The 14469-nt window shown below is 49.1% G+C and overlaps 2 protein-coding genes and 1 pseudogene across 4 annotated transcripts in view; 1 reads left to right on the top strand and 2 right to left on the bottom strand.

Annotated features, from left to right (window-relative positions):
• Window positions 1-653, bottom strand: part of LOC103634503 (6-phosphofructo-2-kinase/fructose-2,6-bisphosphatase) — a 28113-nt gene extending 27460 nt beyond the window's left edge. The window contains exon 1 of the mRNA XM_008656332.3: window positions 19-653. Coding sequence (XP_008654554.1) covers window positions 19-156 — 138 coding nt within the window. The 5' untranslated portion in view covers window positions 157-653. The remainder of the gene's footprint in view (window positions 1-18) is intronic.
• LOC100383863 (uncharacterized) lies at window positions 532-5204 on the top strand (annotated as a pseudogene). The gene is made up of 4 exons (NR_169040.1): window positions 532-653; window positions 1660-1821; window positions 1962-2112; window positions 4984-5204. The product of NR_169040.1 is annotated as an uncharacterized protein (transcript).
• On the bottom strand, window positions 1016-4960 carry LOC101202702 (Tetratricopeptide repeat (TPR)-like superfamily protein). 2 transcript variants are annotated; one of them, XM_008649675.4, is made up of 5 exons: window positions 3610-4960; window positions 1925-2241; window positions 1667-1796; window positions 1419-1550; window positions 1016-1332 (listed from the first exon to the last, which is right to left on the bottom strand). In XM_008649675.4, exons 1-5 carry the CDS (start codon window positions 4225-4227, stop codon window positions 1258-1260), a joined length of 1272 nt encoding a protein of 423 aa, XP_008647897.1. In that variant the 5' UTR covers window positions 4228-4960; the 3' UTR covers window positions 1016-1257. The 2 variants fall into 2 exon arrangements, with proteins under 2 accessions (XP_008647897.1, NP_001266333.1); NM_001279404.1 differs by having other exon boundaries at window positions 1104-1332; window positions 1685-1796; window positions 3610-4285.
• Window positions 5205-14469: the final 9265 nt, after the last annotated feature.

Genomic DNA, 14469 nt, shown 5'->3' with positions numbered 1-14469 from the left:
AGGCGATCCGGAGCTTACGGCCTTGCAGGGGTCCCACGAGCCAGCCACAGGGTGGGAGCCGAAGAGGTGGGGGGCGAGGTCGAGCTCCGCGAGGTGCGGGCTCTCTAACTTGACGGAGACGAAGAGCTGGTCGGAGATTCCGCCAGAGCTCGCCATCTCCGGTTGAGTTTCGAAGCGAAACCTTTCTCGTGACTTGGAAGTTGGAACTTTGGAAGGTGCCGGAAGGAAGCGCCGATGTTGTGGGCTCGCCGATTTGGAGTGGGGCCGACACGGGAGCGATAGTTGTTGCAGTATCGAGGATATACTGGCAGTGACACAGTAAGTGGGGCCAGGAACATATGTTGGGCCACCAATCAGTGACTAATATGGCGATGACGACAGTAACGCAAGCCCGAACCGAAGCTGGGAAAGTGGGAAGTTGGTGCGCGACGGTGACGCTGCGGGAGCGTCTCGCTGGCTCGTGGGCCCAGATGAGGTAGCGAGCCGTCCCCGATCCCGTCTCCATGGGAAGAAGAACGTGGAAACCTGCGGGGAAGTAAACGGCGGCGACAGGCGGCTGCGCGTCGCCGCGGCGACATGACGTCAGTTAGGCACCCGATCGACAAGTTGTCGCTGCAGCGAATCCACCCACGAAGGGCAGCGGCGCGACCCAGGTACTTATGGCATAATTTACATATGTCTTGCCGTCGTTCTTGTGTGGGTGATCTACGGTGTGTTTGGTTAGCCGGTTGGCCTTAATCCGGCGTGAGAGTCAATTCGGAATGAGGTGGTCTGGATGGACTCTTTCCTCAGATTAACATGTCACTAGTGCTCGTTCATGACGGACAGCTAGCGTCTCAAACCAAACAACGTCATAGGCTGGGATGGTTCGGCAGACTATCCCGTTCTGCAAAGTGCAAACCAAACGGACCAGGAACCGATTCTGCATTTCTATGGCTTTTTTGTGTCATGCTTCGCGCATGTGTTGGTGATCGACCAAGACCTAACGATCTCAACTCTCGAGGGAGAATGTTGGTGAATTAGGTTTGTGCTCGACTGCTCATATGTACGATTCGTTTAGAAATTTTTCAGAGCCTCAACTTGTATCCAAGAGATCAGCACCTGATGCCAAATAAATTAAACTTTAGAAGATGCAGCACCATCATCAAGTCTTGGTGGAGACCCTTGGAGCCAACCTCGGCAAAACTTGATAATCTATGTGTGTCATATTTATCTATGTGTGATCTCGACTTTTATTTGAACCCACGTGAACTCGGATCACTCTGACTTGCTTGCATTAGTATTTAGTTCCTGAAATGCCTTTCTGCATCCTTCGTCAAAGCCACCAGCAAGCTGCAAATTTGTTTCGGTGCAGTCAGTTAATTAATTAGTTTCTGCAAGTGTCGTTGCGAATTAATTCGTGGTTCGGAACAAGTTACCTGATGTATGCGGAAGGCAAAGCGGACACCTTGCAGAAGCAGCTCCTCCTCATTCGCAAATGGATCTGACTTCAGTGTCTTCACAATGCGGTTCATGTACTCTTTTGCAAGCTTCAAGGAAGCCATCTTTAGCTGTTTAATGTAGGATGGGCATGCACCATGTGTCATATGTCTATTATTGTATTTGGACTCCACACTTTTGTGAAACTAAATGCCTCTCCTTTATTGCGAGTTGTGACAGAACATACTGTGAAAGGAAGACATACTTGGCTTATGACTCCAGAGTCGAGCATCCATTCCCATGGTATCTTAAGGTCCTTATATCTTCCGCTTGCACTGTCCCTTACTCGCTCAGTGTTATGAATACCTTGTTCAATTCTACAACAAGGGAAAGCACAATTAGGTGAATGTTGATTTCTTGATTTAGTATCGTTCCGTAGAATTTAAAAGTAGAAGGTATTCAGCATTTTTTATTCTGTTAAATACATTTCAGTCATCTTACTCACTTGTCCTGCAATGCCTGCATGCGCTTGAGAGCCATAGGTGTGGCCACTCTCCTGTCATCATGGAAGGATGATGCTTCCGACTCTATGTTCTTCAGATCGCGGTAGTTGAATGCTGCTTCTCTCAAGGCATCTGCTTTCTTCTCGGGCCAGTTGGGGAATTGTTTTAGCACTGCTCTTTCATCCACAAGGTATGACAATTCCCCATCAAGCCACTTCACAAACTCTTCAACGTCAGCTATCTTTTTGTATGCTGCGTTTTGAACTTCACTTGCGAGGAAGTTCACGAAGTTGCCTTGATTTTCTACGTCTGATTTAATCTGTTGAAATAGAAAATATAAGGGGGTGTTTTAGAATTAGTTATGAGAAGTGTGATAGGGGAAATAACTGACACTCCCAACAGTCACAAATAAGTGATGGTTTGGGCATTGACATGGTACCCTGTACACAGCTTTGACTATTACTTTCTATTCCTTGACATGTCATGAAACCCAGTAAAATCTAGTATATTGTGAAAATACTTTCTATACAAACATGCATACACATATGTACTCAGATATTTAATTAAGGCACATAGCTAATGTTTTTTCTGCACGCATTTCAAAATGCTCTTTTTATTAAGGGGGCATATGGAGAATATTAAGGTCCTATTTAAAACCCCTAGAGCTAATAGTTAGTCAACTAACAAATTGTTAGCTAGGTTGAGCTAGCTAATGGACTAATTGTTAGCTGTGATTTATCTAACAAATAACTAGAGTATTAGCTGGGGTGTTTGAAACCTCTACGACTAATTTTAGTAGCTAACTATTAGCTCTAGACTCTAGACAATTAACTAGAGTATTAGCTGGGGTGTTTGGAACCTCTACGACTAATTTTAACAGCTAACTATTAGCTCTAGACTCTAGAGGTTCCAAACAGAGGCTAAAGCATCGCTTTCTACACCATTTGTGCAGGCCAATAGGCCATGATCCACCATTACAATTTTGCTAGTAGTGGTAAAACTAAATAGTTGTCAACTCCTCTAGTGTAACATGGCAAAAGTATTGTTTATTGTTGTTAGGATTCCTTTTTAAATATCAAAGACATAATGTACATATATATTGTTTCTGTAGTTAAGTGTTAACTTAAAAACTCTCTGAAAACTATATTAGCTACCAAGATGGACAAGGCAGGGGTGTCCGTGGTCTATCTATGAATCAACAGCTAAAATGGCTAGGCAGACAGGCAGGCCGATCCGCGGGGACCTCATGCAGAAACAAACCAAATGCTGGCTGCTCTCCACGTAACACAGGATGGATGGACAGAGAATACATGATATATTCTTTTTTTATGCAACAAGGGGGGACGAACAGTCTCCACCTGGAGGAGTTAAATTGATTGGTGCACGGATACATGATATATTCTGATGAGCAGGTTTTGAACGATAAGGGAGCATGCTATACAAGAAACAAATCTCCCTTGGATATCGGAAATTAATTTATTGTTGACGATCCTTCTCCGATGTCTGTAGTCCAATAAAGAACTGCTAGGTAATGCCTTGGAAAAATAATAATTTCCCAACCATTTATTGAAAGTGTTGATTTAAAGAAAAAAGAATAAAAGGACAGAAGGAATCGGCAGAGAAGCAGAACAAGGCGTTACACATCAACATGCTTAAATATGATAGCAAAAAAATACTATGTACTTACAGCTAAAACATAAGCTGATCTGTTCTCAATCTCCCCGATCATCTCTCTGCTGTTCGTTGCTGCTGGAATTCCTACGGATCCAGACTTTGCATTATTTTTGCCTTCACGCCGCACTAGCGACCGGTACAACTCGACTACCTCTGGTACCCTTTGTATCGCCTTTGTGCTCCTCTGCAACTTGGAAGGTAGAGGAGGAGGAGGAGGAGGAGGGGCCATGCATCCTTCCTTTCTCACAGTTGCCTTTGGTTGGGTGCTTGTCGGATTGGGAGGTTGATTTGGAACCCTTGGCGCCCTTGATCTCACTTGGTTTACACTGGAGAATTGCTGCCTGCTGTGAGACAATGAGCTGTTGAGATCTACGGCTTCCTTAGCACCATCGTTGCTCTGGACAAACTGCTTTTCCTTGGAGTAGCTGATGCCGGTTGCAGAATTCTCCAGCTTCTTCCACAGCATCCTCTTATTAGTTTCCTGGCCTTCGAGAGAGGAGATCTGACCTTTTAATTGGCTCACTTGGTGTCTCAATTGCTTGTTTTCCTCTTCCAGATCTCGGTTCCTTTCGACCAGGCCATGGAGCTTGCTTCTTAGAAGCGTAACACGTGCATCACCCTCTCTCATCATCTCTTTCTCATCAGAGAAGATGAGGTTACAGTATGGTGCTACTGGTTCCTCATATATGTCTCCTGCCTCCTAACTCGTATAGTGGTAGCACTAAAGGTGATGTTTTGTAAGTGAGGTGTTGTATCATTGTTTGAGCCTTGGCTAGAGAAACTTACAAATGTGCAAGCAAGAATGGGTGAAGCATTTAGTTTGGTGAGAGCTGTTGCTGAGCGAATCACTTGTCCTTGAAGTGATTGCTATGGGGTAGCTGACTTGTCTGTGGAACTTCCCTAAAGTAACATGCAGTCAATACTTGCATTTTTTTCAATTTTCCTGTGTACCAGTTCGATCATCTGAATCAAATCACTCCTTTTTTTATTCTTGGATTCAAGTCGATTTTAGGTTATTTTAACGCGTGCTTTTGAGAATTTAGCTTTAGCTGTTGAATTGCTATTCTGCTCTAGCAAAGAGGAAAACTAGTATGGTGTCTCCTTTTTGTCTCTCTCTTGTTTATCCTTGTTTTTAGTCTCTATCATTTCTCAGACATTATGTTGCTTTCCGGATCCCTTTTTTTTTTACTAATTTCTGGCTGCAAACCTTGATTTTTAAGCTTTCTTATGTCTCAAGTTGTGTAAAACTAGTTCAGATACCGCTTGATTGGTTCACAGCCCACAGACAGCCAGATCAGCCGGATACGGTTATTTTAAGCGTACAAGTGAATACAAGCAGATGACTTTAAAATGACTTATTTTATATTCATTTGTGCAACCCATACAGCCATGTGCAGGTAACTAAATCGACGTACGGGATGGCCTAAGATGATAGAGCTCCTTTACCAGCCAGAGCGAGGGGAGACACCTTTTGCTAATAACGGGCAAGTAAAAGTTTTAAATAATAGGAAGAAAAAGAAACGAAGGGAAAGCTGACAAAACAGAGAATAAAATGGTTAAATCCTATGTGTTTTACTTCTGGCATGTGCTTAGTATTCGTTTGCCTTTAATCTATAACAGCTTCTACTGATTTTACAGTATTTTTACTTCTATCGATTACAGCTACATTACTTTAAATAGTTGGCTTTAATCCGAACCGAACAACTTGATCCGAGGTTTGGCGGATTTCGTTGTTAGTGGTACAAAAGATGGAGCCCATTTCTTTGCCCAAGCCGATGACGCACTTGTTGAAAGGGCAGATTTAGATCCCGGTCGTGTGGACACATGTAGAGATGGTAATGAACTCTAAATTTTGCGCTATAAAATTTAATAATTTAAACACATTTTTATCAAGCTCTATTTTATTTCATTTCTAAACTAAAAATAATTAAGAGCTCAAATAAACAGTAAAAAATATTTAGATTAGGATCCATTACCATTAGACTTCCTCCTTCCGGTTTTCTATTATTTGTCGTTTTGAATAAGATTTGAGTCAAACTCGTTAAACTTTGACTACAAATAACTATTTTATTATTTAGTTTTAAAACATGATGTTTACATACATCGATTTGTCTTAATAAGTATTTTTATAAAAGTATAAATGTATTAAGAGTATATTTATATTTTAACAATAAATGTTCGTTAAAGTTATTTTTTGGACACCGAAGGTGAGGTGAGTATATGCTAGGGATGGCAACGGGGATTTTCTCGTCGGGGAATGGCTTCCCATCCCCATCCCCGCGGGGACAAAAATTCCCCGTCCCCGTCCCCGCAAACGCTCACGGGGGAGCTTTTTCTCCCATCCCTGTCACCGTCGGGGAATTTATCCCCATGGGGAACCCCGCGGGGAAACTGTTCCCGCTAGAAGTACAATATTTAAAGATAAATTTAAATTGATTATATTAAATTAATAGAAATTTAACAACAAGATTGAAAATTACAAGAGACATCTACTTTAGAGTTTAGTTTTCTATTTTATAACATGTCATGCACTGAGTTCTTACTATAATTTTAACAAATAAATTAACTAACTTGGATAAAATAGTTTCGTGGGGCGGGTACACGGGGAACAGGGACGGGGGATGGTTCCTCGTCCCTGTCCCCGCGAACCCGACGGAGATTAAATTTCCCCCATTTAGATCTCCGCGTGGACTAAATTAGTCTCATACCCGTCCCCTAATAGAGGAATTCCCCGCAGGGAATCGGGGATCGGGTCCTCATTGCCATCTCTAGTATATGCATTGGATATTGGGTAAGAGGTTTCAGATAATAAAATCATCTCGTTTCTTCGAGTGGGTGGGAAAGCCCGCGAGCCATGTGCTAGGGCCTAGGGTGGCGGCCAGCGGGTTTTACGCGATGACGAGGGCTTAGCGATAGGGGTGGGCGTGGGCGTTCGGGATACAAAAAAAATTCGGGTGAAGTAATTTGGGTATTTAAAATTTCGAGTTTTGAGAATTGATACCCGAAATTACAACGGGTTTTACAATACCCAAAAAATTGGATACTCAGAATTTTCGGATTCAGGTTCGAGTATTCCCGAACTATTATATTGGCTTCATAAAAACACATACACCATATTAAATTAGTATAAAAATATAGTTTGAATAATGATATACATGGACATATAAAACACAAGCAATCTACAATCACAAGTTATGCACAGTTACACATAATTATAGATGTATAAATTAATAATTAAGTATGATATGTGTCGGCGTTTCGAGACCGGGGGGTCCCTAAGCCGACGAGTGAATGTCGCTGCGTGCCCCAGCCCAGATGGGTCGAGCGCGTGGGCGAGCGCGAAGGGGGGAAGCGAGGTGGCCGGAGACGGGCCTGAGAGAGGTGGAAATCCCGTGGCCTTCGTGTTCGTCCCGCGCCCAGGTCGGGTGCGCTTGCAGTAGGGGGTTACAAGCGTCCACGCGGGTGAGGGAAGCGAGCGGCCCCAAGAGAGCGCCTGTCCCGTCCTCGTCCCCGCGCGGCCAACCCTCTCTAAGAGGGCCCTGGTCCTTCCTTTTATAGGCGTAAGGAGTGGATCCAGGTGTACAATGGGGGTGTAGCAGAGTGCTACGTGTCTAGCGGGGGAGAGCTAGCGCCCTAAGTACATGCTGATGTGGCAGCCGGAGAGATCTTGGCACCCAGCTGGTGTGATGTCGTGGCCGTCGGAGGAGCGACGGAGCCTGGCGGAGGGACAGCTGTTGGAGCGGTTAGGTCCTTGCTGACGTCCTCCTGCTTCCGTAAGAGAGCTGAGAGCCGCCGTCGTCACAGAGCATGTGGGGCGCCATCATTGCCTGTCTGGCGGAGCTAGCCAGATGGGACGCCGGTCTTGTTCTCTGTGGCCCGAGTCAGCTCGGGGTAGGGTGATGATGGCGCTTCCTGTTGACGTGGCTGGCTTGCGCCCTAGGTTGGGCGACGTGGAGGCTCCTCCGAAGCCGAGGATGAGTCTGTCTTCCGTGGCCGAGGCCGAGTCCGAGCCCCTGGGTCGGGCGAGGCGGAGGTCGTTCGGTAGAGGCCAGGGCGGAGTCCGAGCCCTGGGGTCGGGCGAAGCGGAGTTCGTCGTCTTCTGGGGCTGAGCCCGAGTCCGAGCCCTGGGGTCGGGCGGAGCGGAGTTCGCCGTCTTCCGGGACTTAGCCCGAGTCCGAGCCCTGGGTCGGGCGGAGCGGAGTTCGCCGTCTTCCGAGACTTAGCCCGAGTCCGAGCCCTAGGTCGGGCGGAGCGGAGTTCGCCGTCTTCCGGGACTTAGCCCGAGTCCGAGCCCTGGGTCGGGCGGAGCGGAGTTCGCCGTCTTCCGGGACTTAGCCCGAGTCCGAGCCCTGGGGTCGGGCGGAGCGGAGTTCGCCGTCTTCCGGGACTTAGCCCGAGTCCGAGCCCTGGGTCGGGCGGAGCGGAGTTCGCCGTCTTCCGGGACTTAGCCCGAGTCCGAGCCCTGGGTCGGGCGGAGCGGAGTTCGCCGTCTTCCGGGACTTAGCCCGAGTCCGAGCCCTGGGGTCGGGCGGAGCTTCCTATGGTGCCTTTGGCAGGGCCTGACTACCCGTCAGTCTCACTCTGTCGAGTGGCACTGCAGTCGGAGCGGCGCAGGCGGCGCTGTCCTTCTGCCAGGCCGGTCAGTGGAGCGGCGAAGTGACGGCGGTCACCTCGGCTCTGCCGGGGGGCGTGTGTCAGGATAAAGGTGTCAGGCCACCTTTGCGTTAAATGCCCCTGCGATTCGGTCGGTCGGTGCGGCGATTTAGTCAGGGTTGCTTCTTAACGAAGGCAGGGCCTCGGGCGAGCCGGAGATGTGTCCGCTGTTAGAGGGGGGCCTCGGGCGAGACGGAAATCCTCCGGGTCGGCTGCCCTTGTCCGAGGCTAGGCTCGGGCGAGGCACGATCGAGTCGCTCGAATGGACTGATCCCTGACTTAATCGCACCCATCAGGCCTTTGCAGCTTTATGCTGATGGGGGTTACCAGCTGAGAATTAGGAGTCTTGAGGGTACCCCTAATTATGGTCCCCGAAAGTAGCCCCCGAGCCTCGAAGGGAGTGTTAGCACTCGCTTGGAGGCTTTCGTCGCACTTTTTTGCAAGGGGACCAGCCTTTCTCGGTTGCATTTTGTTCCGGTGGGTGCGAGCGAGCGCACCCGCCGGGTGTAGCCCCCGAGGCCTCGGAGGAGTGGTTTCACTCCTTCGAGGTCTTAATGCCTTGCGCAATGCTTCGGCTGGCCTGGTTGTTCCCTCATGCGAACTGGCCGTAGCCCGGGTGTACGGTCGGGGCCCAAGTTCTCGGGCTGGTATGTTGACGCTGTCAACGATTCGGCCGGAGCCGGGTTTGCGAGAGCAGCCCCCGAGCCTCTGCACAGGGCGAGAGGACGATCAGGGACAGACTCGGCTTTTTTACATACGCCCCTGCGTCGCCTTTCCGCAAGGAGGAGGGGGGGGAAAGCGCCATGTTACCCTCGATGGGCGCCGAACATGGTGTCTCCGGTGAGCTGCAAGCGGGTAATCCGAGTGGACGTCCGTGCCCCATTCGTTAGGGGTCGGCTAGGGGCCCAGAGGCACGCCCAAAAGTACCTGCGGGTGATCTGCCGGACCCGGTCCCCTGGCGACGGGGTCCGAGGGCTCGATGCCTCCCTCTGATGGGATTCCGTTACAAGATCGCTCCCGCTGGTCTCGGAAATGTCCTAGGGTACCTCGGGAGCGCAGCCCGAGCCTTGGTTATGTATCGAACGTACCCCTGGTCATCCCTCGCTCGGCGTCTGAGGCGACTGTGAACCCTTCGGGGGCCAGCCTTCGAACCCCTGATCAGTAATGGGTGCGGAGCCCGGGTAGCCTGAGGCGGCCGTGGAACCCTTCGGGGGGCCGGCCTTCGAACCTCTGACCAGTAGTGGGTGTAGGGCCCACGCGATCTGAGGCGGCTGTTGAACCCCTCGGGGGGCCAGCCTTCGAACCTCTGATCAGTAGGGGGGCTCGGAGCCCGGTTCCTTCACGGGGAAGGATCCTTTTCGGGGTATCCCCCTTTCCCGGTCCCTGTTGCAAGAGATAGAGAAAGAGGAAAAATGGAAAAGGGTACGAAATCGAACGACGCGGCGTACCTTTTTTTTGGCGCGGTTATCACGGCGAAGGCGAAGCGTCGCCCGCTTCTCCTGCCAGAAGCGCCGCATGTCCCGCCGCGGAGTTAATGCGACGGGGCGAGTGGTTGGCAGGGCGGCCGTTGAGCGTGCGCGAGCCGTTCGAGGAACGGATCACGGGTGCGTTGTCTTCACGCCGTGAGAGGAGGTTCTCTTGCTGCCCCCGGATGGGACGTGAGCTTGGCTGACGACGTGACCGCTGCTCCCGTCCGCCTGCCACCGTCATTACTGCCGGCCCACTTTCGGTCGCATTGACCGTCGCGCCAGGCTGGCGCTGCTGGGTCATGTGCCTGGTCGCCTCGAGTCGCGGTATTGGTTCCGCAACCGAAGAGGCGCGGTGGTGGCGCAAGTGGCGGTGCAGTTGCTTGCATGCAGCATCCGGCGCGCCGGTTGCGTGACGCGTGGGCCTGGGCCTCCAGGCCGGGCGCGTTGGGAGTCGGAGAAGCGTGTCCACCTGGCGCGGTTGCATGCCGCCTGCATGGCTGCCCGCCTCTCTCGCCCGTTGGTCTGGGCAAAAGTGGAGGGTCACTTGTAACCGCTGGGCGGTTGAGTGCACCATGCGCGGCGGTTTGGCTTCTTCTGCTCTGAACCAGCTTGCATGACATGCGGGACCCAGCCCCCGCGCCGCTGGGGAAGGCCTTGGAGCGTGTTGGAGAAGACTCAGCCCGTGACGGTTGGGGGCGCAAGTAGGGAGAGTTGCCTTTAAAAGGAGGGCGACCCCTTTCGGAAGGCGACCATGTCTTCTCGCTCGCTTATGCATCGCGTCTTTCCACCTTCCAAGCCCCCGGATGGGGGATACCCGCCGTCTTTTCGCCTCATCGTTGGAGGAACGCAACTCCGTGGGAGTCGGTACCTTTCAGCCATCGTTCGGCTTCAAGGATTTTCATCATGCAGCCCGGCTGCACCCCTCCACCGGCGGTCACCCAAGATGGTGACCTCCGGCTTGATGGTGGGGGAAAGCGAGCCGGGCTGCGGCCTCTGCCCCTCCCTCAGCCTCAAGGATTTTCATCACCAGTGCTGGGGAGGTGATAGTCGCCTAGAGGGGGGTGAATAGGGCGAAACTGAAATTTACAAATATAAACACAACTACAAGCCGGGTTAGCGTTAGAAATGTAAACGAGTCCGCGAGAGAGTGCGCAAAACAAATCGCAAGCAAATGAAGAGTGTGACACGCGGATTTGTTTTACCGAGGTTCGGTTCTCGCAAACCTACTCCCCGTTGAGGAGGCCACAAAGGTCGGGTCTCTTTCAACCCTTCCCTCTCTCAAACGGTCCCTCGGACCGAGTGAGCTTCTCTTCTCAAATCAAAGCCGGGAATAAAACTTCCCCGCAAGGGCCACCACACAATTGGTGCCTCTTGCCTTGATTACAATTGAGTGTTGATCACAAGAGCAAGTGAGAAAGAAAAGAAGCAATCCAAGCGCAAGAGCTCAAAAGAACACGGCAAATCTCTCTCGCTAATCACTAAAGCCTTTTGTGGAATTGGAGAGGATTTGATCTCTTTGGTGTGTCTAGAATTGAATGCCTAGCTCTTGTAAGTGGTTGAGAAGTGGAAAACTTGGATGCTATGAATGTGGGGGTGGTTGGGGTATTTATAGCCCCAACCACCAAACTTGACCGTTGGTGGAGGTTGTCTGTTCGATGGCGCACCGGACAGTCCGGTGCACACCGGACATGTTCGGTGCCCCCGCCACGTCATCACTGCCGTTGGATTCTGACCGTTGGAGCTTCTGACTTGTGGGCCCGCCTGGATGTCCGGTGCACACCGGACATGCACTGTTCCTTGTCCGGTGCGCCAGTATGGGCGCGCCTGACTTCTGCGCGCGCTGCGCGCGCATTTATTGCGTCGCAGGTAGCCGTTGGCGCCGAAGTAGCCGTTGCTCTGCTGGTTCACCGGACAGTCCGGTGCACACCGGACATGTCCGGTGAATTATAGCGGAGCGGCTGCTGCGCGTTCCCGAGGCTGGCGAGTTCTGGAGACCGCGCTTCCTTGGAGCACCGGACACTGTCCGGTGTACACCGGACAGTCCGATGAATTATAGCGCCGCGGCCTGCGAAATTCCCGAAGGTGGCGAGTTCGAGTTGGAGTCCTCTGGTGCACCGGACACTGTCCGGTGGTTCACCGGACACTGTCCGGTGTACACCGGACAGTCCGGTGCCCCAGACCAGAGGTGCCTTCGGTTGCCTTTTTGCTCCTTTGTTGAATCCAAAACTTGATCTTTTTATTGGCTGAGTGTTAACCTTTTACACCTGTATAGTCTATACACTTGGGCAAACTAGTTAGTCCAAAGATTTGTGTTGGGCAATTCAACCACCAAAATTAATTAGGGACTAGGTGTAAGCCTAATTCCCTTTCAATCTCCCCCTTTTTGGTGATTGATGCCAACACAAACCAAAGCAAATATAGAAGTGCATAATTGAACTAGTTTTCATAATGTAAGTGCAAAGGTTGCTTGGAATTGAGCCAATATAAATACTTACAAGATATGCATGGATTGTTTCTTACTTATAACATTTTGGACCACGCTTGCACCACATGTTTTGTTTTTGCAAACTCTTTTGTAAATCTTTTTCAAAGTTCTTTTGCAAATAGTCAAAGGTAAATGAATACGATTTTGCAAAGCATTCTCAAGATTTGAAATTTTCTCCCCCTGTTTCAAATGCTTTTCCTTTGACTAAACAATACTCCCCCTAAATGAAATCTTCCTCTTAGGGTTCTAGAGGGTTTTGATCTATCCTTTTTTAAATACTATTTTCTCCCCCTTTTGAACATAATAGGATACCAATTGAAAATATTCAACACTAAGTTATTTTGAAATTGGTGGTGGTGCGGTCCTTTTGCTTTGGGCTCATACTCTCTCCCCCTTTGGCATGAATCGCCAAAAACGGAATCATTAGAGCCCTCGAAGTGCTATCTTCCCTTTTGGTCATAAATAAATGAGTTAAGATTATACCAAGGACGAAGTCCTTTTGCTCTCTCCCCCAAAGATGGAGAGTCTCTTGGAGCGACGGCGAAGGATGAGTTACGGAGTGGAAGCCTTTGTCTTCGCCGAAGACTCCAATTCCCTTTTAATACACCTATGACTTGGTTTGAAATAGACTTGAAACACATTAGTCATAGCATATGAAAGAGACATGATCAAAGGTATATAGAAGGGCAATGTGTGCAATTTTAACAAAAGAAGTTCCTAGAATCAAGAATATTGAGCTCATGCCTAAGTTTGTTAAAAGATTGTTCATCAAGAGGCTTGGTAAAGATATCGGCTAATTGATCTTTAGTATTAATGTATGAAATCTTGATATCTCCTTTTTGTTGGTGATCCCTAAGAAAATGATACCGAATGGCTATGTGTTTAGTGCGACTATGCTCGACGGGATTATCCGCCATCTTGATTGCACTCTCATTATCACATAGCAAAGGGACTTTGGTTAATTTGTAACCGTAGTCCCGCAGGGTTTGCCTCATCCAAAGCAATTGTGCGCAACAATGTCCTGCGGCAATATACTCGGCTTCGGCGGTGGAAAGAGCGACCGAATTTTGCTTCTTTGAAGCCCAAGACACCAAGGATCTTCCCAAGAACTGGCAAGTCCCCGATGTGCTCTTCCTATTGATTTTGCACCCTGCCCAATGGCATCCGAATAACCAATCAAATCAAATGTGGATCCCCTAGGATACCAAAGCCCAAACTTAGGAGTATAAGCCAAATATCTCAAGATTCGTTTTACGGTCGTAAGGTGAGCTTCCTTAGGATCGACTTGGAATCTTGCACACATGCATACGGAAAGCATAATATCCGGTCGAGATGCACATAAATAGAGTAAAGAACCTATCATCGACCGGTATACCTTTTGATCCACGGACTTACCTCCCGTGTCGAGGTCGAGATGTCCATTGGTTCCCATGGGTGTCTTGATGGGCTTGGCATCCTTCATTCCAAACTTGGTTAAAATGTCTTGTGTATACTTTGTTTGGCAAATGAAGGTGCCCTCTTGGAGTTGCTTGACTTGGAATCCTAGAAAATACTTCAACTCCCCCATCATAGACATCTCAAATTTTTGTGTCATGATCCTACTAAATTCTTCACATGTAGATTCGTTAGTAGACCCAAATATGATATCATCAACATAAATTTGGCATACAAACAAATCATTGTCAAGAGTTTTAGTGAATAAAGTAGGATCGACCTTGCTGACTTTGAAGACATTTGCAATAAGGAAATCTCTAAGGCATTCATACCATGCTCTTGGGGCTTGCTTGAGCCCATAAAGCGCCTTAGAGAGCCTATAGACATGATTAGGATACTCACTGTCTTCAAAGCCGGGAGGTTGCTCAACATAGACCTCTTCTTTGATTGGTCCATTGAGGAAGGCACTCTTAACGTCCATTTGGTAAAGCTTGAAGCCATGGTAAGTAGCATAGGCTAATAATATGCGAATTGACTCAAGCCTAGCTACGGGTGCATAGGTTTCACCGAAATCCAAACCTTCGACTTGGGAGTATCCCTTGGCCACAAGTCGAGCTTTGTTCCTAGTCACCACACCATGCTCGTCCTGTTTGTTGCGGAAGACCCACTTGGTTCCTACAACATTTTGGTTAGGACGTGGAACTAAATGCCATACCTCGTTCCTTGTGAAGTTGTTGAGCTCCTCTTGCATTGCCATCACCCAATCCGCATCTTGGAGTGCTTCCTCTACCCTGTGTGGCTCAATAGAGGAAACAAAAGAGTAATGCTCACA

The sequence above is a fragment of the Zea mays genome, chromosome 1, assembly GCF_902167145.1.
Source record: "Zea mays cultivar B73 chromosome 1, Zm-B73-REFERENCE-NAM-5.0, whole genome shotgun sequence".
Lineage (NCBI taxonomy): Eukaryota > Viridiplantae > Streptophyta > Magnoliopsida > Poales > Poaceae > Zea > Zea mays.
The sequence above is the reverse complement of the archived record's forward strand: the minus strand, read 5'-3'. Positions and strand labels throughout refer to the sequence as shown.